Here is a 20,843-nt window from a genome sequence, read left to right on the forward strand (position 1 = left end):
GCAGCTTTGCCAGACATGGCAGAATCAAGTTTTCCAAAATCCGTCCACAAACCACAAAGTTAAGACCATGGGTCAGCAGTCCTGGTGGGCACTTACTGAAATCTATGCATTGACACTAGGAAGAGTATATTGCTGAAGACTATTTAGACAGCCTAGCAATCCCTAAAAAGCATATACAAAAAGCACAGTGTCTAAATACAGAAATACTATCTTTTCTGAAAACATAGCCCCAAAATCCAGGGTAGTTCTGGGCTTCTCCTGCAATGTTACATCCTGATCACATGCTGGAAGATGTGCCCTGTCTACAGGGAGGTCACTGAGTAGGCAGAATTACCAGCTCAGGAAACAAATGATGATACACTAGAATTTACCATTCATCATTCTTCTGGGTTTACAGAAGCCCTGGAAATACATCAACTTCTTGCAATCCACATCAGAAACACCTGAAAAAGTTAACTCATAACTACAGTACCTCTCTTGCCCACAGAGACCTTAGGAACATTTGGCTAGGTGCAAAAATTGCCATCTCTTTTACAGGGTCAGGTCCCAAAGCAGTCACTAATATGACAGGTTCCAGAAAAAGCTGACATCATTCCCAAGGAGAGGAGCCCTTAGTAGCATGAGAATCTATTAAATAAGGTATTTTAGGCACACAGGGTTGGATTCATCCAACTTAACTTCAGCCATCCGAAAGTATGTTGTCTAGACTATAAGAACCATCTAGGTTCCCCTAGAGACAAAAACGTCTTGCTCTAAAGAGTGACATAATCCCATCCATCCTAAAATAGGTGTCTGGGAAACAGGGTCTTCTGGAATGTAGCCAGGATTTGTAATCTGAAAGGGCAAACATTTAAAAAGAAAAAAGAAAAAGTAAAAAAAAAAAAAATAGAATCATAGTGGATTAGGTTAGTGTCACCTGAAAAGGAAAAAAAAAATTGGTGACAGATACAAACTTTAAAGGTTGTACAGAATTGACTCATTGACTCTGCAGAGCCTACAAACCCTTGACAGACTCAACAATAACTTTTGCAGGTTGCTGACAAGGCTAATACAGTACTAACTACTACACCCCATACTCCTCCTTCAGATATGGACATCGTGATTTGACATGTACAGAATTTGGATCTATGAATCAGTGAGGAAATTTCCCAATTCTGTAACTGAAAAAGGGAAAAATGTGGCAGATGAGTTTTAAATAAAATGCCCGCCCATTCTGCTGCTGTGTTTAGCCCCCTTTATTTACTTCCCTTTTTCGCTTTCTCTCTCCATTTTTGACTGTTTTACTTGAATCCTATCCATTTAATTTTTTTCCCCTGGTGTTGACTTCAGGGGTATAACAAGCATGAATACTCAACTCTGTCAGTGTCTACTCCTTTGCACTCCACTGAGTAGGACTTTTTGGACCGCACAGCCAATGTGCTCAGCACAAGCAGCTGAGAAAAACATTATTTTAGAGGCAAAAACAGGTCACCATTGTAATTCTATAGAAGACCTTTTAAGTGCGGAAATCAAGTAATCTCCAAGCACCTTGGCATGTTTTTCTGCAAGAGAATCAAGCAAGGGAGTCACAGCCTGGGGAAGGAAACCAAATGCAGAGCAGGTGTCCCACACAGCGCTGCAGAGCACAAATAGGCTGCCACAAGATGGAGGCAATTTAAAAAGCAGCAGCTAAGAGGAGTGACAATTGAAAATAGCGATACTTAGCAAAACAGACGAGAGCACACTCCTGCATTTGCTAAGGGAAATTAGAGTCTGAAGGCAGGATGCTGCGGCTGACACCTGGGAGCTGAAGTTGCAAATGGATCTTGAGTTCAGTGTTTTGTAAGCCATGACTGAGGTCTGGTGTGGGAAGCTGAAATGAGGTGAAAGAATTAGACCGTGGTATTATTTTGTAACACACTGATATTTTGCAGGTCATTTACTCCAACCTATTCTTCCCATACAGTGAAGAAGTACCTGCAAAGAATATGCATGCAGTTCGGAGTGCTTGCCTGAACCCAGGCAGTCCCCCTGCTGTATAAACAAACTTCTGGGAACTATTGTGCTGGAAGAGTTGGCAAGTTCTCCTTAACGCTACAAGAAAATTACCCAACATGCTAGTTATATCACATAAAAAATAGCTTTTTAAGTATGTTGTCAATGCCCAGCACATGACAGTTTTATGATGGATAATACCAGGCCAGACCACAAGTATGTAGGATAATTACAATCTCAGCCTGAACCTACCCCCGAAATACGTGCTGCACAGCATGTCCAAGGAGACAAAAGTGCTAGAGACCACAGGGCCATGGAAGACTTAGGAAACAAATAAACTTTGAATTCTAGATAGTGTTCTAATACCTAGAAATCGTAGCTAGCTGGATGATTATCAGCCTGAAACTTGACTCTAGTTAACACACTTTTGTAAGTGGAGATGTGATATCAGATTATGCAAAACTCAATTCTAGTAAATAAAATCTGGCTACAGCACTTTTGAACTGAGTAGTATAGAGTTGTCATCTTTTGTGCTAGCACCAGAAGTATCACTTTCTTTATTTTGCAATTATTTGTCTCACCTTACTTAGGCATCTGAAAAAATCGCTAAAGTTTCTTTCAGGATAGCTAAATTGCCCTCTAGAGGTGCTTGCAGAGAGACTTCCAGTTCTGCCAGCAGAACTAGAGCATTATGTTAACAACTTGGTTACAGAGATTTTAGTTTAATACACTCATGTTAAGGGCAAATGAATGTCATCCAAACATTGACTGTAGCCAGGTGTACTGCAGCAATCCACTCTGATGATGGCAAAAGTATGAGCATTCGTGGCACAAGTTATCTCATCTAGCATTAGAAATCTCTTCTAGGCTCTGGATGCTAGAATCTAGACTCTTTTCATAGCTGATGGGGAGAGAGAAACTCTATTCAGAGGTGATTCATCTGATATATGCGAGACACCTACATTGTAATGAGGCAGTCTGTCCCCTAGAAGCGACAATTTCTGTTCACTGCTTACAGAGATGTCAGAAGTAGACATCCATGTCTCATCAAATGAGTCCAACGCTACCAATTCAAATAAAAATAATGCAACACCATTGCATACAGAACCAGTAACAAATGCAACTCTTAGCCACTCCTAACATCTGAATATCTAAGAAATTTGGATACTCCAACAAAACTTATATACACTGAAAAGTGTCCGATCTTGTTATGCTGCTAACTGTGTGACATGTATTTTGTCCCTTTGTTGTTCTGACTTAGATGTCCTTCCTGTCCTTTCCACTGCTTTTCCAGATGCTGATGAAACAATTTGTGTAATGGCAAGCATTTCCTGCTTAGTCCCCTATTCTTTTCTAATAATTCCTGGCATTCCATTTGTTTTCCTTAGGGCATGCATCCAACATTTTCATTGAGCAATCTGCTATAACTCCAGGATATGTTCCATGAGAGTCAGGAGCCTATCATTCTGTGGTCTCTTCAGGTCATTTCCCCCATTATTTTGCCTTTATCAACTTAAAATTTCATCTGCCATTTCATTCCCCATGCTTCAGTATGGAAAGAGCTCTCATTCTTCGGCTATCATTTTTACTGAATAGCTTAGTATATCTACAGCTGGACATTTTGTCAAAAAAAAACTCTGCTTTACCAACTGTAAAACTAATTCTTGCTAAAAGCCAGACAAAGAAGTCTGACTGAACCAAGTGTCTTCTGTTCTCAGAGGCTTCCTCCTCGGAGCCCAGTTAGCAGATTTCCCTAGATTTAGACCCACGTCAGACTATTGCGGTCCTGTAGATGGGGCAAGGTCCTGGCAGGGATTGATTCACAAATCGAGGGAGGCCACAGTGCTAGACTGGCAATTGTGCCTCTTGACAAAGGCTCTCCTGGCTGCCACATAAGCCTAGGTATCTTCCAGAAGCATTGGGGCAGGTCAACCTGATACCAATCCCAAATCTCCCAGTTAGTTGCATTTGGTGCACAATACTACATAGCCAGAAAGAAAGGGACACTGCTCTACAAACTTGTGAGGTGTTGCATGAGAGGAGTTGGAAGTAAGGATCACAAGCACAAGTTCAAAGATTAGACCATGAGGCTTGATGATGTAAGAAGCCAGATAATTTTTAAGTAATCACAGAAGCCTCCTACGCAAAGAAAGCAATGAAGAGGTTAGTGCAGACAGCCTACAGAAGCCAGGGTGAAAATGCAGTGAGCTAGCTGCCTGATGGGCTGGCGCATGCCAACAAGCACAGTAGGTACTATGTGAACTGTAGGTCTCTTCTGCTGTTTGCTTGCCTTTTTTTTTTTTTTAAAAAAAAAAAAAAAAGAAAGAAAAAGAACCAAAAAGTAGTATTATCATATTTAAGGTCATTTCTGCAGGTCTCACAGTGAGTAAACTCGTTTTCTTGTGATTCAGACCAGCTGTACGATTACACTGCAGCTTAATGCTAAGTTTTGTGGAAGAATGATAAATTACATTTATAATGGAAATGCTGACAACCTCTGACCTTTACAGCACTATTACAGCATGCACAAATGTAAAAGTCACAGCTAGAAGAGCTGCATCAGTGAACTGATATTGTAGATATGTTGACTGACTGATTTGATCTGAAATATATTTGACATGGCAAGCACAGACCAAAACATCCCATGGTTCAAAGAAGTTGAAAAGTATACCGATGGGAAACAACTAGCTGAACAGTCATCAAAGGAAAAGTCTTGGCCCTTGCCTATAGCTACTAGACATGCTAGTTCCATGCTACGTTCTCCCCATCCTGTTTTCTGTTTTAATTGGACACATTGCACTGGGGCAGGCAGTATGTTTTAATGCAATTCCAACAAGTTTCAAGTTACTTTCAAGAGATCACAGTTACTGAATTACTTCAACACTTCAGATATTTCTAGCAGATGAACATTCACCTACACGCTTTCATCTTTATGCTGTTTTCTGTGAAGACAGGAGTGTGGGGCTGGCTATGTGGAACATAACTATGCAAACAGCAAAGCATACTTCTCTCAGTTCCTCTGCTGTAGCATAAGGAAGAAGTGGATCTGCCAAGAGGCTGGTGGAAGAAAGCAGAAGCCTAAAGGCCTATTGCAAGTTCCTCAATTTTTATTAGTTTGGAGTGACTTTTCCTGGGCATCTAAAGCACCATCTATTCCATCTCTTCCAAATGTGGTGTGAGTTAGCCAACACATTAAAGCAGAATACAGTGTATCTCATGGCTTTTCTATGCTCTGGTACCAATATACATACATACATAGAAAACAGGGAGAGTCCTACTGCAGACATGATGCTTTTGAAATGATTCAAGGCCTGTTTAATCCAGACTCCATCAGAACTGAACACACTACTGATTTGAATGCTTGGTGTGGTTAGCTCTGCTGATATTATGTGATATTACAGCATGCACTGCACAAAGAGTGGGGACTGTGAAAATCTCTGGGACTTTGGTTATGAACAATGTAGTCTTACTGGTTTACCAAATGACAGTCATCACAAAACTCCTTTGCATTGATAGATGATTTGCCACTCTCCATGGTCTTGCTATCTTTATTGACTGTTCCTAGTACTGAATGCCCAAAGAAGCCAAGCGTGGTGCCCCAGTCTCATGGACATTAACACTTCTTGCCACAGACTGCTCAATGTGACCTGTCAAACACAGGCATCTCATCTTGAGAGCTGGGTGCTCTGCCAAGAGCCATGTACCCTCCATCCCAAGGGATTTAGATCTAGCGAGAGAGACAGAAACTGAGCACTCCCTACTTAGGCCTTGAACCCAGGTAGTTAGGAGGTCACTGATGCTTGCATAGCAAGCTGAAGAAGTCAGTGTTCAGGAAGAGCTGTAAGAGGACAAGACTGAGGGCCCGCGCAGCAGGAAATAGATCCCGGAGCAGAGCACAGTCACACTACAGGCCTTCAGGACTGTCTGGCAGGAGAAAATAGGCCTGATAGCACAGAAAGCCAGCAAGCACTATTATTATGAGGTCACCTTGAAGAAGATGAATGAGAAATATAGTGAGATGATCAGGGACATATGCCTTTTGAGGAGCTGTGAGAGAATACATTTTTCTTAGCCTGCAGCCAAGAAGGCCGAGCAGGATGGATGCGATTCCACTTTACCCCCTGCTGCCTAGAAGACAACCTAGAAACAGCAATGTGACATTGCACTCTATACGATGTAGAAGGAGATAAACAGTTACAAAACACTCCACTAAACAAAAAGTAAGATGCTGCTGGGTGATGATTTTACAAGGAAGGTGTTTACAGCAAAAGCAGACTTAATCACTGGCAAGTTAAATGGGCAGTTTTCTGCAGGCTTACAAATATCCATGGACAATTTAAGACTATTCATCTTAAAAGCCTCAGACCGAATAAGATGATCTATTGACCTTCTGCCTTAACAACGGTGTTTAAAAAACATTGAGGTAGCCTTGGACCAGAGCGAGGTATTGCCTCCTCAAAAATAAGAAAATGCTGAACCTAGTCGCAGGCCTTTTTGGAAACATAATATGGCACCAAAAAAAAAAAGCAGAGAGAAGTTATATTGGGAAAGTACAGAGGGATAATGAAATTGGCAAACCCTTCTCTTATAATGCAAGAATTAATGGCTCAGCCCCTGTATAAGTGTAAATAATACTGCACAAGCCTGCCATCTCCCACAGCACAAGAGCAGACTGGCTGCAGTATCTGGAACATGACTTTAAAATACTGCAACATGTTACTGTATGGCCCCATCACCACACATTAAGGATTTTCCCGCTATGATAGTGTGGGCAAGCTAAACAGAGTCAATCTTTGAAGTGTAGCTTTACCCTGAGTAACCTCTACGGAAAAAATTATGAAGCCGCAGCAGAGCTCAAAAAACACAGGGCAGTAGATCACAGGGGAGAGGGCCTGGAAGGCACGGGGGGAACATTTGGGATAAGTGGTGGAAAATTGAAGGCACAAAGGCTCCTCCAGACAGAACCACAGTCTCCAAACATTCGCCCTCAACCACCACACGTGCAAAGGGCGCGAGCACAGCAGCAATACTGGTGCTGGCTGGGAACACGGGGCAGGTGAGGCGAGGTGAGGCACGGCACGGGGGGCTGGTGCATAGGGCAGCACGGCCTGCTTGGAGGCCTGGGCACCCCATGTGCCCCCCGGCAGGGTTGGAGCTAATGACAAATGGCCAGGGCATCCAGACCCTTTGGTGGGGGGCATAGCAGCCACGGGGTGAAAGGCCTGACTCCCTTTCTTCTCTCAGGAGACCTCTGGGCAACAGCGCTTCTCCCCGGTAGCAGGAGGCCTGTGCACCTAGCCTGCCCCCTGCTCCCTCCCAGAGCAGGTCTCCCTTTGGAAGCAAATTCCTTTCAGTATGAAATATCAGGTGTCTGGTCTCCACTCAAGGTTTCTTGGAAAGTTTGACCAAAATTAGTTCAGCTGCTTGGTTATGTCAGAAGAGGGGCGGGGGGAAGCCCAGCTCTTTCCCCACTGTTGCCAAGTGGAATTTTCGCACTCACATAGCTCAAAATGGGCTCCATATTAAGAAAAAAATGCTAAATGCACTTCTCTATGTTATTTTGAGCAAGCCTGAACAGTCCCTCGAAAAAATGTAGTCGCTAACATTGATCTTGAGGCTGTGGAAACAGCACAAGCGAAACTCTGTTGGCTGTGGTCCACCTTTCACAAACCAAGTTGAGACAGCTTTATTAAAGGATGCCCCTCTGCTGACACCCCACCAGCAGATGAGCCCCATGGGCCTTCAAGAACCCAGCATGCCTTTACTTCTTGAAGACAGCAAGGTTTGATTAGATAAAATTCAGAAATCCTTCAGCATCTTCGGTAAGAAACTAAATTTCAAGAGGGAGGAGAACTGGCAATCAGGCTACCAGCGTAGCAGCATGCATAGCTTTTTTTCTTGCTTTTCCTCTAGTCCCCTTGCTCACAAAACAGGGTGAGTTTTCCTCTTGGAGCAGCTGATTTGCTGCCACAGAACTCAAAAACAGAGCTGAAGGGTCAGGGGTGATGTACAGCTTTCCTGTTTGTGGCACATACCCGCAAGCTATGCAGCACCAGGTTTTGGTCTGCAGTGCTGCTTTTGTCTCCTCAGTCAGAAAATTATAGCATTAAGAGGAAAAACATGGATTTCAGGAAAAATATATATATATTCAGAGAGAAGAGAGTAGCGCTAAAAGGCTCTCCCCTTAAATGGTGCGTTTAGCAGCATTACATGCACCTCTCACTAGAAACCTTTTTGAGCCCTCAGCTTGAAATAAAGCTGATAAACCTGCAGTAGAAAAGCCATTAATCTGTTCTACCGTGTCACTTCTCATGATTTGAGTAGAGGCAGTGAGTCACTCACACAGATGGAGGGTCATGTTTTTCTGAGGGCACTGGTTGGCATTGCTGCAATTGATGCTGGTCAGCTGTGCATTTACAGAAAGGTGACTTCATACCCACAAGTTCCCCCACCTGCAAGAAAGGAAAGGCCTTCCCTTGTGATGATTTTCTAGTGCAGCATGTTAGAAGTGCTTTAGGAATAGCAACCTACAGTCACCCTGCCAGCATTTCTCTTTTAGCATCAACTGTGGGTCATGTGTGATTTTTGCTTCTTCTGGGCTAGAAAGGAAGAAATCTGAGTAAATCCATTACCTTTTGTGTATGTATGCATATATACTGAGAAACACATTAGACTCCTAGTCTACAACCTGTCTCTGTTTCCCTGCCTGTTTTCTGCAGGCAGACCATTCAACACCATCCCTGGGACCTCCTCCAGTCCTGGTTTAAAAGGCCTGGGCTGCTACGTCCCTCAGCAGGGAGATGGGCACCACCAGAAACCAGATGGGGCACGTGCCCTGAGTGAAATGCACCCTGCCCAGGTGAGCACAGCCCTCCAATCAGTGATATTTCCAGGGCCACAATTTTACACTAAATAGGCATTAAAGGACTCAAATCCTCCATTTCTGAGTTGCTCCAGCATACATTTAGGCTGGTATCACATCTTTTGTTGCATGAAAGACACCTGACTCAAATCAGGAGTCCAGGACTCAAATACGATCTAGGCTGGGGAAAAAAACCACACATTGTGCCTGTAGAATCTGTGTGTGGCAGCCCTGGTGTGTCCTTCACGTGGGCAAAGAACCAAGTCCCTGCACGCACAGTGAGCGAGAGGAGCTTGGTGTACTCCAAGTGCTAGGTAGGAAGAACTGACACAAGACTTCTTCTGATGCTTCAGAGGAACTTAAAAGAGGAAACTCAGCACTAGTGCCATCAAGATATAGTCTTCACTGTGATCTCATAAAATGACAGGTTTGTATTTGTATTGCTTTTGAACCAAGATCATGTAAAAACAGAGTTTTGGCTGAAAAAAAAAATTAAAGCTTTCCATTTTGAAAAACTGTTGTCCTTTCTTACTTCATTGTTTTCAATACTTCATTACTGCTGCTGGCTTTGGTTTTGTTTAGTTGCTGTTGTTTTGGTTCTACATTTTTTTTTCTTCCATGTTTTCTGATCCTGATATGACTGCATATATCATCACTTCAGACCATAGGAGTCACTAAGGCATACAGCCTAGTTAACTTCACCACAGGAGATCCAAAATCTCCACGAGTGGGTGTGCATACAGAGATCCTAGACATGCCAAATTCTCAGATTTTTCAATAGTGGGAAAAAAGATTTGAACAAAGAACGGGATTTTGACAAATAAGAAAACTTCCTGCGTACTAGGAATGAAAAGTCACCTGACTATCTGCCTGATGAAGCTGCAGCTGAGTCATCCTCCATTCTCTGGCAAAGGCACAAAATATTTATCAGAATACTTATAAAAAAAATGGGGGAAAAAATGTATTTTTACTTTTCTGACTAGTATAAGCTCAAAAATTAATTTAGCTTCTTTCACTCTAGCATTTGTATTAAACTAAGAAGAATAATAATGCACTGCAAATAAAAACCTAAAATATATTTTAAAAAATCAAGCCAAAATTTAAAAAGCCACAGAAGAGTCAACGTTTTTAATCTGAAAATATGTCTTCCTTTAGTTTTATGGAGTGCATAATTAAACTCCCACACCAGGAAAAGAAAACAGACTTTGGACTTTGCTACGTAAATACCCACTGTCCGAAAAATCCATTTAGCGAGGATTTTTCAGCCTTTCAAGGATTGGCAGTTCATGTAAGAAGTAAAAATCTGCTTGTCATCTCCTCTGTCTTTTTGGGAGAATAATTTTTCATGTTTATTTAGGATGACAAACAAAACCTATCCTATGCTACAGCAAATTATGCGGGAAACCTGCTGGACTAGGTACTTTCAAACCACGTCAGCAAAAATTAAAAAAGGAAAAGCCTCTTTCCCCAAATACATCTGTTAACCCCCTAAACAAGTTAATCCTCATTCCTTTTAAAGCTTAGACACATCTCTCTCTGTAATAACTTTCTTTAGGCATGCAGGGTTAAAAACAAAGCGAAGCAAAATGAAAATCCCACAAAACAGGGAATGCAACCAAAACAGTATTGCTGCTCTCTCTCTCCACAGGGCTGGATGATGGTGGCTGCTCACGCAAATAGAGTTCAGCAGACAAACGAAGGAGCCATAGCAAAATGCAGGGACAAAGGGCCTTCTTCAGCTTTAAAGCTCCAGCTGGCAGCCTTTCTGCTGGGGATGTCAGCCGGAAGACCAGCACAGAGCCAGCAAGCAGCCTCTGCACCTGCAAACCCTCTGCTTGCAGAGAAACCGTTCTGCTTTCTTTTCTAGCAAAAACTCTGCCTAACAGAGCTGCAGCTCCAGGACGGCAGCACACGAGCAGCTGGCATACTAATTTTTCGAAGAATTAATGTTGCTTACCTGCAATGCAACATCATTTAGCCCAGACCCAAAGATTTTAATAGCATCCTTTCTTTGGTGGTATGGCTGCAAAGCAATGATGTCATGGGGAGGAAGCAGTAACAATCATGTGACTGCATCCTCCGTCTATAGGATTTCTGATAGGAGACGGGGCTGGAAAGAGACTGGTCTGTAATCCTGCAGGATTAAACTGCAAGCTTCTTTATCCTTCCTCACATATTTCTGTGGCCATTAGATCACCTGGTACCTTTCCCCCCCCACCCCCTCACCTGAGCCTTTTATTTTTTTAAAGAAGAGTTTATGGATTTTGTTGCAACAGCAATAACAATCACATTTTTTCAAGAGGAAAAAGCACTGTAAGTGTACTGTGTGCGAATTAAGATTTATTCCTACCTACTCTGCAGCAGCGCCCAGGTGTCATAATTATCTTCTTTAATCTTTACGAAATATGTAATCGCAGCAGCTTGGAAGTGAGACAAACCACAATTTCGCCATCCCTTGCATTTTTCCTTCTCCCAGTATTCCACTTCAAGCTTATCCAGATTGACTTCCCTCCAACTTCTGGGTCATATTTGAGCTTTGCAAGATTACCTCAAAGGTTCCGTTCCTCTGTTACCTTCACTTCCTCATTCTCCACTCCATTCATCCATTAAATAACCTCATTAACAGCCTTCTGCCTTTTCTTCAGTGCAACTGCTAATGCTTGAAAGTTCTCCTATTTGCCAGCCTAGTTTTCCTTTTTCGAAACTTCTACTTTTTTTTCCATCAAATATTATAATAAAGCAATTTTCTCGACTTTCACATTTTGTTTAACTGTGTATTGCAGCTCAGAACCATATACATACACACATTTTTGTTATACTGTACAATATATTCAAACTCTACAACAAAATAGTAATTTCGAAAGTTGATTGTACAGATTTCCTATGCCCCACTAGGATCAAGCTCTGCAGCACAGCAGTTATAACTGTTCTTTGTTAAGACAGTATACAAATAAGCAAGTTTGTGCGCATGCAATGCTGTGCTTTATTTCAAGACATTCACCTTACACTGCTTACTGTCTCTTATTTGAACATGGTGCAGACTGGTTTTTACCCTTAAGGGTATGCAAGTTGTGCTTTGTATTACTAAGCAAGCACAACAGCTAGGTAGAGGGAGATCTTGTGCAGGTACACATGAAAATATCCAGGAGTCATTGAAGGCACATGCATGGCTTCCACCAACTTCAAAGGCCACAGAGCACGGTTTGGAAGACCTTTTTGTCCCAGTGTGTTTGGACAAATTTTTTTGGATGCTCTAAGCAGACAGCTCAGCCCAACAAAGCAAGCTAGTTGGTACAGAGTGTACAAAACCTTTTCAGAATGGCTACACAGCTCCTCCAAATCTTGTCTATAAACCAAAGGAAGCTCCAGTACCCCTTATTTCTGATATGGATTCCCCAAACAGAAGTTGCACATTTTCAATTTTATTATGAAATCTGAGCACTTAACTTGCTTCACCTGCAATTCCTACACTTTTCTGGAGCAAGGAGCATGCCTTTAGGAAAGAGATTTGATTTTGCCCTTTGTACACAGTAGCGCAGATCACATTTCCCTATCGTTCATGAATCACTAATAGCTGCAGACCTACCATAACCACATCAGTAAAGTGAGGAAAAGTGATAGGAGGAAAGGCCTAACTTCTTGCCAGCGTCTGTTCTTCGAGCCCATTAAAATCAATATTGATATGCCAATTGAATTCTGTGGAGGAAGTTAAACCAACACAGAGTATTTAATTTAGTTTCTTGATAAAGTATCTGCAATTTTCCTTAATTGCTTTATGAAACAGAAGTAAGGAAAACAGCAAGCAGTTTGAACTGAATCAGTCAGACACAACGATCTATACCTGGAAACTTTTGTGCCATAAGACACATGAACAAAATGCAAGTACCACATCCTAAACGCAGGATAGCAATTCTGTGCTCTAAGAAAACAAGCACAAGGCTTTCAATCTCCCATTTCTTCCTGGACAGACTTTCCTAAATTCACGTCCTAATTTTCTTGTCTATTACCACAGGTGAACTCACTGAGCCTCTTCCTGAATGTCTATTTTTTAGTTGGATGATCTAGCTGCAAACACACTAAAGGGACAGAATACCTGATTCACTGTAGAAAATGTGATTCTATAAGCTAGATATGTTCCAATTTGAGAGATTTTAAGAAGTTATAAGAAACCAGTAACAGCTTCTAAGCAGCTTTTAATTCCCAAGAATATTGAGATTTTCCACAGTACAAGCAAATCACTTTTATACATAGATTACAAAATCAATTCGATTTGACTCTTTGGTATTTTCTTTCACTTATACTTGGTCAATCAAGCAGTCTCAGAGGAAAGAAAATACTGTTCACATCATGTTTTAGAAAAGACTGTTCTTGCTTTTGCTAACCTGTAGTTTCTTAAGTCCCTCTGTAAATATATTTTTCCTCCTCTCATAGACCTATGACTCTACAGTTAAAAAGGAGATTGGATTCAATACAAGCAGTAAAATACCCTCCTCCACACTAAAAACATAATTCAAATTTTAGATTTGCATTCTGCTGAGAATGGATGCAAAATACATAGTTCATCCAATTCCTAAAAAAACATTTGCTCTTTTTATACAACACTTACCTTGAAGCCTTGCAAAGTGCTTACAAGAATCACAGCAAGAAACACATATAAGATTTCATTTTTATATCAGAAAATTCATACCAACATACCCATTATAGCTTTTGTTGTTGATCCTGATGGTAGCGAGACAGTTGGTATTCCAAATGACTATTTCAAGCAGACCATTTTAAAAATAACCTAAACTGTGTCATACCCTTAACGCCTTGCGAATACTGGACAGAGAAAGGTGTCAAGTGTCAGTACTACAATTTTGCCTGTGCTCCTGCAGCTTAGGGTTGCATAGAGAAACCAAAAAAATGGCCTTTCTATAAATATTAAGGTCTAACATTTCCTTTGTGAAAGCAGCAGTAAAGTTCAGCCTACTAACATTAACTTGTATTTTTTCCAATGGTTTTCAGCTTGGGATTGGTCATAAATAAGATACTACAGAAATAACACCGTCAACTTATTTCAAATATTAATCTACAAAGTACAAACTTCTGCTAGAAAAAAAAATGTAGTTCAATATGTCATAAGGAGCTACCCGTGAATTCCTGGAATATTCAGCTAGGAGCCTCAGATACAGCTGTCAGCTTATCATGAGCAGTAAGCACGTGGGAGAACATACCTGCCATTCCTTACACTCCGTATCCATTTCAGGTCTTCAGTGCAACCTCTCTAGAATCCCTGACTTCACAGATTTCCTCTTTTTTCTTTATTTGAAAATTCATTACATTCACTGTTATACCAAATACAAAATTTCTTCATGAAAACATCATCAATGCGGCAAATATAAACCACTGAAACAATGTCTTCTTCTGTGATATTAAACAAAACTCTCTGTTTATGGCAAATTATTTTATTTTGTAGAAGAAATACTTTCAAATAATACAAAAATGACACAATCATACAGAACTGTGACAAAAACGAGAGAGATGAATACTGACTATGATAACTCATTACCACATCAAGACAGAACTCATTACAGCAGTCAGAATCACGGACTCACAAGATAAACTGACGATGTCTCCAAGCAGTCACTAATTAAAAACACCAGCTGAGCCCCTTAAGAGGTAAGCCACCAGACATTGCCCCTATGTTACACAGTCACAGAACAATTTAGGGTGGAAGTGAGGTCCCTATCGCAGCCCCTGCTCAAAGCGGGTCTAATACAAGCAGGCTGCTCTGGGCCATGCCCAGTCAAATCCTCAACACCTCCACGGGCAGAGATCTCATAACCTCTCTGGGCAAGCTCTTCCAGGATTGGAATACCCTCATGAAAACACAGTGTTGTCTATTCTCAGTACACAGCAAGTATTTCTGGTATCACCACATGGTAACTTTGGATAAATACTACTAGGTAAGGGTCTCCACTGAACATGAGACGTGAAATTCCGACCAACTGATCTTTTCAAGTAACAATCACTTGAAAGCTTGCTGTCCCTAGACTTTTACCCAAGCACTAGCAATTTCTTACATGATTTACTTGGTTTTTATCTGCATAGTTTCTGGATAGCTCTAGTTCAGCCCAAGGAACCCAATATACACCCACCAAAGCTTAACTGGCAAAAAGAGAGACTTCAGGATGGTTAGCGTGATAAACGCTGAACATACATTAATTTCGTATGTATTGCTACACCACCAAATCACTTGATGTCTGTAATGATTATAGGCTATACCAGGCCTGTAGTAGCTTAAACTTAAATGTCTTTGCTAATCATCCTTGATGATTAATCGTTTAGATTTACCAGCCCACACCCCGCCCCCTCCATTATTTTTGGTCTCAGCCTGGGCAAATAAAAGCAATTCAGTTTCACTTTCAGGTTTTCCTGATCTTTGACAAACTAACAGAGTATAAGCTCTTGAAACTCACATAGATGACTTACAAAACATTTGAAAATATTCCCATTGGTCAGAGGTTTTGATAAGTCTGTTTAGTTTCTGACTGTTGCTTTGGTTTCCTGACACACAAAAATTTGGAGCCAATTTGACCTGCGCATAATGAAAAGACAGCATGATCATCTTTCTAAGCAATTCCAGCAATTTGCAAAGTTAGTCTTGTGTTGGGCACCTCTCTGTGTAGGTATAATTAGAAAAATATGAGAAACTATTATAGTAGCTTAGTAAAGAAGTATTTTTACATACTTGCAGGATGCAAGGACACAAAACTGGCATTCTCGGGAATTTAGGGTGACAGTCTTTCATTACAATGAATGGTTACAAGAAAATTATTTCTTACCAGATTTCTGCTGGTCCAACTAGCAATCAAGTGAGCTATATCTTCCAGAATTATACACCTCCTTTCTGGAAAGTGTCACTGTACAACAGAACTCACATGTAGTAACCTCAAAGCAAATCCATTAGGATTAACATGTGCTTAAGCACCCTTACTTATTGTAGCTGCTTTCTGAAATTAGCACGTGTTTTCCTGAATCAGATCAGAATCTTTAAAACTGTAGAAGTTGCTATATTCCTTTAGCAGTTTTTCCACACAACTAGCTCACAGTGCTCTTTTAACTACCTTTCCCTTAAACAGAAAAACAAAGACCTGTCACCCTTTTCCTTCCTCCGTTTAAATTGAGAATCTAGTTAAGAATATAAAGATATTTTAGACAAAACTGAAATGAAAACAATCTATTAGTGCACAGTAAGAACATGCAAATGAATTCTGCAATGTTTAACATCACTTCTAATCAGTGTTAAACACATTGCAGGTGATAATATTTTGCTATAACAGACAGTGCTAAAGGATACAATGTACATAATAAGCTACAGATAATAAAGCTGAAAAAAGTGACAATTTTAGAACACAGTATTTTCATTTCAGGTATCAGAAACAAAACCAGCTCAATGGTTCCATTCTACTGTATGACAAATACTGAAGAACAAAATTTCAGTCTTAAAATACATCTTAAAGTAGGTATTTTCCTTCAAGGAAAAAAGGCACTATAAATAAATTACACTACAGTGAATTTGCCTGAACTCACTTTGTTTCTGTCTTCCAGCCTTTAAGTCAAATAAAACAGCATAAAAACTGTACACGCTCTTAACAGGATAGTCGATCTTTTATAAAATAAGTTGTCTTCAGAGATGTCAATTTCACAACAAGGAAAAACCAAGCCTTGTTGCAGTCGCTATTATAAAATATATATATGTATATATATTTATATATATGGTTTTGTTTACTTTTACTTTTTTTACTTTTTTTATTTTTTACAAAACGTGTATATTAGCTTTTGCACTTTTTTTTTTTAAAGAAACTTGGCTAATCTAATAACTTCATTAAAATAAAAGCGATAAATACTTCATGTTTACAATGCAACATGTCATACATCATCAGCTGGCAGAGGAGGTATGTTAATCCTTGGTCTTGTAAAAAATGCTATCTTCTCTCTGTGACCAAAAAAAAAAAAAGATGCAAAGAAAGTCAATCAAATATATGCCTCAAATAAAATATAATCAAATATATCCCACACCCCTGCAAGAACGTCATTTTTCTTACTCTGGTTAGTGGTTATTATTTGTTACTTACACACTGAACGGTGGGTTTACTTGAATACAAGAAACTTACAACAACTCCTCCCCCTGCATGCTTTTGGAGGCACTCCCTTGAACACAGCTACTGTTTTTGAAAATTTAGGTGACACCTTTATACAACTTATTGGACATCAATTATAGTTCACTGTAAAAAGGTTTCACAAGACTAGCCCTGCGTAAGTCCTCTCTGCAATGCAAAGTTCACCTTCTACATTTTTCAATAATGCCTATAACAACAAAACTGATGGCAGTTTCATCTTTTTGCTTCTTTATTGAGAAGCAATATTCTTTACCTGTTGTAAGAAATTGATGTGTGCATATAAGGGGCAAGAATTTAAACAAGCAAGTTATCATTTGCTTCATTTTACCGCATCTCTCTCATCTCATCAATTCCCCACATAATTTTATATCTCAGTAGCCAAAGCAAATGAATCTTGTTTCACTAACAGAAATACAAGATGTTGCAACACTAAAATTTTTATTCCTCTTATTTTCTCTTCACATCTGTGAGGAAGACCTTTCCCTTTCCAATATAATTCATTAAAGGATGGACAACTTTTGCATTTTATTTAAGTATACCCTGCAAACAAGTTCTAAAAATCGGAACACTGACAGTAGAATATAAAATTGTAGCTGAGTTTTCCCCCACAGCTACATTGCACTAATATTTCTTCATTCCTTACTCCTAATGTCATTCTACTAAAAAAAAATTAGAAAAAAATAATGCTAAAGTACTAAAGTCTTCCTGTGAAATGCCCATTATCAATGGCACCTGTACACAAACTAAAGCTAAGAGAGGACATGTATTATGCAAACAGAGATGAAACAGGAAATAAAACACAAAGAAGAGGCTTAAGAGAAAGCTGGAATATTACTGAGTAATTTTCAGGGAGAGGGTGTTCCTAGTAACATATATGTACTACACTAAACAAACTATTTAGGCCTACAGGCTAACACTGAATATCTGATAAATCATCTGCACTTAACATTAATTAGGCTAAATTGAAAGAATCACCTAAGGTATGTTGTGTGCACTTGAAGAATTTTTTTCCTCACGTGTTTTGCAATTGTAATACTACAACTTTACCGTATCTCTGCCTCTTTGCACTACAAGTAATTCAAAGGAAACTCAAGCCTAAATCAGTATGTGGTTAAACATTACTGGTTATATACAAGACACACAGTATTTTAGCTAAATGTTTCAGAGAGCTTTAACCTCTGTAATGAATGGCTGCTATGCTAATTCAGTACACATTAACACTTACCTAAAAGTCTGCACCTGAATAGGCTCCTTCTGGTTTTGCCCACGCAACTGGTATATTTCTTTTGATGCTTTCTTTAGCATTTTTTCAGCTGCTTGTTCTTGGTGATGTTCAAATTTGGTCTGTCTTGTCTGAAAATCAGTAAAAAATATAATGCCAAAAGTTATCATGTGAATAAATAAAACACAAGAATACCCAGGTTAAAATGGTGGATTGTTACCACTCATCACAGTAAAACCACACCAGTATATTATCTGAAATAACTAATACCATCCAAGAACTATAAATGCAGGAGACTGACATTATTGTTTAAGTTCTTAATGTATATAGAAGCAACTCTAGTTATTTGAAATTTTGTAAAAACAGCTGTTTAGAGATCTTTCTACAAGCAAAAAGTTTTGAAATGAGAAGTTTCTGAAAATGTTGAGTACTCATCTAATGTTAGCTTACCTGCCTCTCTGCTTCCTTCAATAAATTTCGGAATCGCTCATCCCGAAGGACCCAGTGGGGTAGATCTGTCTGCCCTCTGAGTTGAGCATCTTCCAGACGCTGTCTCAACTCTCTTAAGACGCATATCTCCTCATTCAGCTGTCTCTGTCTAGTTCTGGATGCCTGGAGATCCAGCTCCAGGTCTAAGGACGTTCTTGCCATAAGCTCAGCCAAAGACGATCTGCAGGACTGCTGAATTATTTGGATTCAAATAAAATGCACAGAATGTTATTCTCAACATGGTACGTGGTATACTAGCCTATTTTTAGCTACACAGGACATACATTTTACTTAGGTACTCTACACATAAAGTGGTTTCTTTAACACAAAGTTTTAGAGAGGTTATTTATACCCCATAGAGAAAGGTTAACTAGCTGTAAGGGTTTTCTGTACAAAAACACATCTTTTTTCAATTAATGCTTTTTACTACATTCCTTTACAGTCTACTCTTGGCTTATAAATAATTAACTAATTTAAGTTTATGAACTGAACTCTTACGTAATGATGATAATAAAAGGGATATAACATGAACAACTCATAACTGAATCACGATGCTAGAAAACAGTGTATGGAGCAACAGATTTCCCTTAAAGAAATTTATTCAATATTGGCTTTTAGATATGTTCCGAATCAAAATGGGAGGCATGCTGGTCTACGTACATACATCAGCAAGAGATTAACTTCTGCTTACCAGGCTGAACCATATGACATTTATCTACATGGTATTAACTCCTTACCTGCCCTTCTCTACCCACCTGTTCTGAAGGGTGGGAAGAGAAAGGAGAACTTAACCTATTTATTCCTCAAACACTTAGGCCTCAAATATTATTGTTTGTAGGCTGCATGGGAGTGGAGCAAGATGTTTTCCCACCATTCGTACACATTTCTGCAGGCCTCCACTTTGCATCATAAACTAGATTTTAAAGATTTAACAAAGTTTACATCTAAATCAATAAAAATCCAGTGGCTAGTTGTCGTCTGCCACACCTTGTTTTTTTCTCAGCAATTGTTCGCAACAGTATTTCACTTCTGTGTCTTTCAGCTTAAAAAATAGTAAAGAAATAAAACAACCCCTCACACTAATTACATAACAGAACACTCATACATTTCCTAAAAACATCACAGTGTACATTTATACCTAAGCTTTAGATGTCTACAAGTGCCACTGTTCTAGCAACTTAAGTAAAAAAAAACGTTTCTTAGCTATACCTGCTTATACCGTAGAGTACGCCTCTCCAAGGTATTCCGGACAAAAGGTGACTTCCTTGGCAGAGTTGAGCTGTCACTGTCGCTGCGATACAGCTGAGTAGAAAAGATACAGAAAATAAAGGTTGTTTACATCTACATTCTGATTTTTTTATTTTTTCTTTTACTTTTGAGATTTATTATTTTAAAAAATGAAATTGTGTTGTTTTAAGCAAATGAAATCACAAATTTTCCTTTAGCTATTTATAAAGAATGATATATAATAGTGCTCTTATTGAAAATCTGACGTGGTCCATAGATGCACCGCATGCAACGTAAACAACAAAGCAAAAACCAGGAGACTCTTGGCTTAAAAGTCATTGTGGCATATTCAAACTCAAGCTCTCAACACCTTATGAAATAGTACAACTAAAGCTGTGTGCATTCCACTAATATAGCAAAATCAGTACCAATATATTGATCTGCGATGCTGGGAGACAACTGCATATAAGCCTTTTGCAGTTGAACATAGCAATTACTCAACGCAAGTTTGGAATTATTGTGTTGATTCTCAACTACTTGTACCATGCACCCAGGAACTCCGCATACCACTGTAATGAGCATCCTATGACTGACATTCACAACAGCAGCAAAAAAGTCCTAAGAATATTTATGCAATAACCGCAGGATTATGCATTCAGTCCCCCTTTATCCAACTTTTATGCACCCGGAAGTTAAACAAGGCTTCTACACCTCATTAGGCAGTGTTGGACCTCCATATAATTAATCACTCTAGCACAACATCTAAGATTGCTAAGTAAAGAAGTTTAAGATTCAAGTTATTGTAGGTTCTTAAATTTTAATTTAAAAAAAATCAGGTTTAAACTCTTAGAAAGATAAAGAACCAGGGGACTTCTTCCCCAATGCAACATTTAAATTCAATGAAAGA

General features: G+C 39.5%; 2 protein-coding genes across 10 annotated transcripts in view; both read right to left on the minus strand.

Annotated features, from left to right (window-relative positions):
• Positions 1-14,115, minus strand: part of CLCN4 (chloride voltage-gated channel 4) — a 47,527-nt gene extending 33,412 nt beyond the window's left edge. The window contains exon 1 of one of the 6 annotated variants that reach the window (XM_083846963.1): positions 11,187-14,115. In XM_083846963.1, the coding sequence (XP_083703089.1) occupies positions 11,187-11,214 (28 nt within the window). In that variant the 5' untranslated portion in view covers positions 11,215-14,115. The other 5 variants (XM_083846965.1, XM_083846964.1, XM_083846968.1 and 2 more) reach the window with 5 other exon arrangements.
• A 149-nt stretch (positions 14,116-14,264) lies between these two features.
• The window catches only part of WWC3 (WWC family member 3), a 100,756-nt gene continuing 94,177 nt past the window's right edge, over positions 14,265-20,843 (minus strand). For 3 of the 4 annotated variants that reach the window (XM_083846595.1, XM_083846593.1, XM_083846596.1), the window contains exons 20-23: positions 19,919-20,011; positions 18,671-18,901; positions 18,224-18,351; positions 14,265-16,814 (exon numbers count right to left, since the gene is read on the minus strand). In XM_083846595.1, coding sequence (XP_083702721.1) covers positions 16,748-16,814; positions 18,224-18,351; positions 18,671-18,901; positions 19,919-20,011 — 519 coding nt within the window. In that variant the 3' untranslated portion in view covers positions 14,265-16,747. The remainder of the gene's footprint in view (positions 16,815-18,223; positions 18,352-18,670; positions 18,902-19,918; positions 20,012-20,843) is intronic. The other variant, XM_083846594.1, reaches the window with a different exon arrangement.

The sequence above is a fragment of the Anser anser genome, assembly GCF_964211835.1.
Source record: "Anser anser genome assembly, chromosome: 1".
NCBI lineage: Eukaryota > Metazoa > Chordata > Aves > Anseriformes > Anatidae > Anser > Anser anser.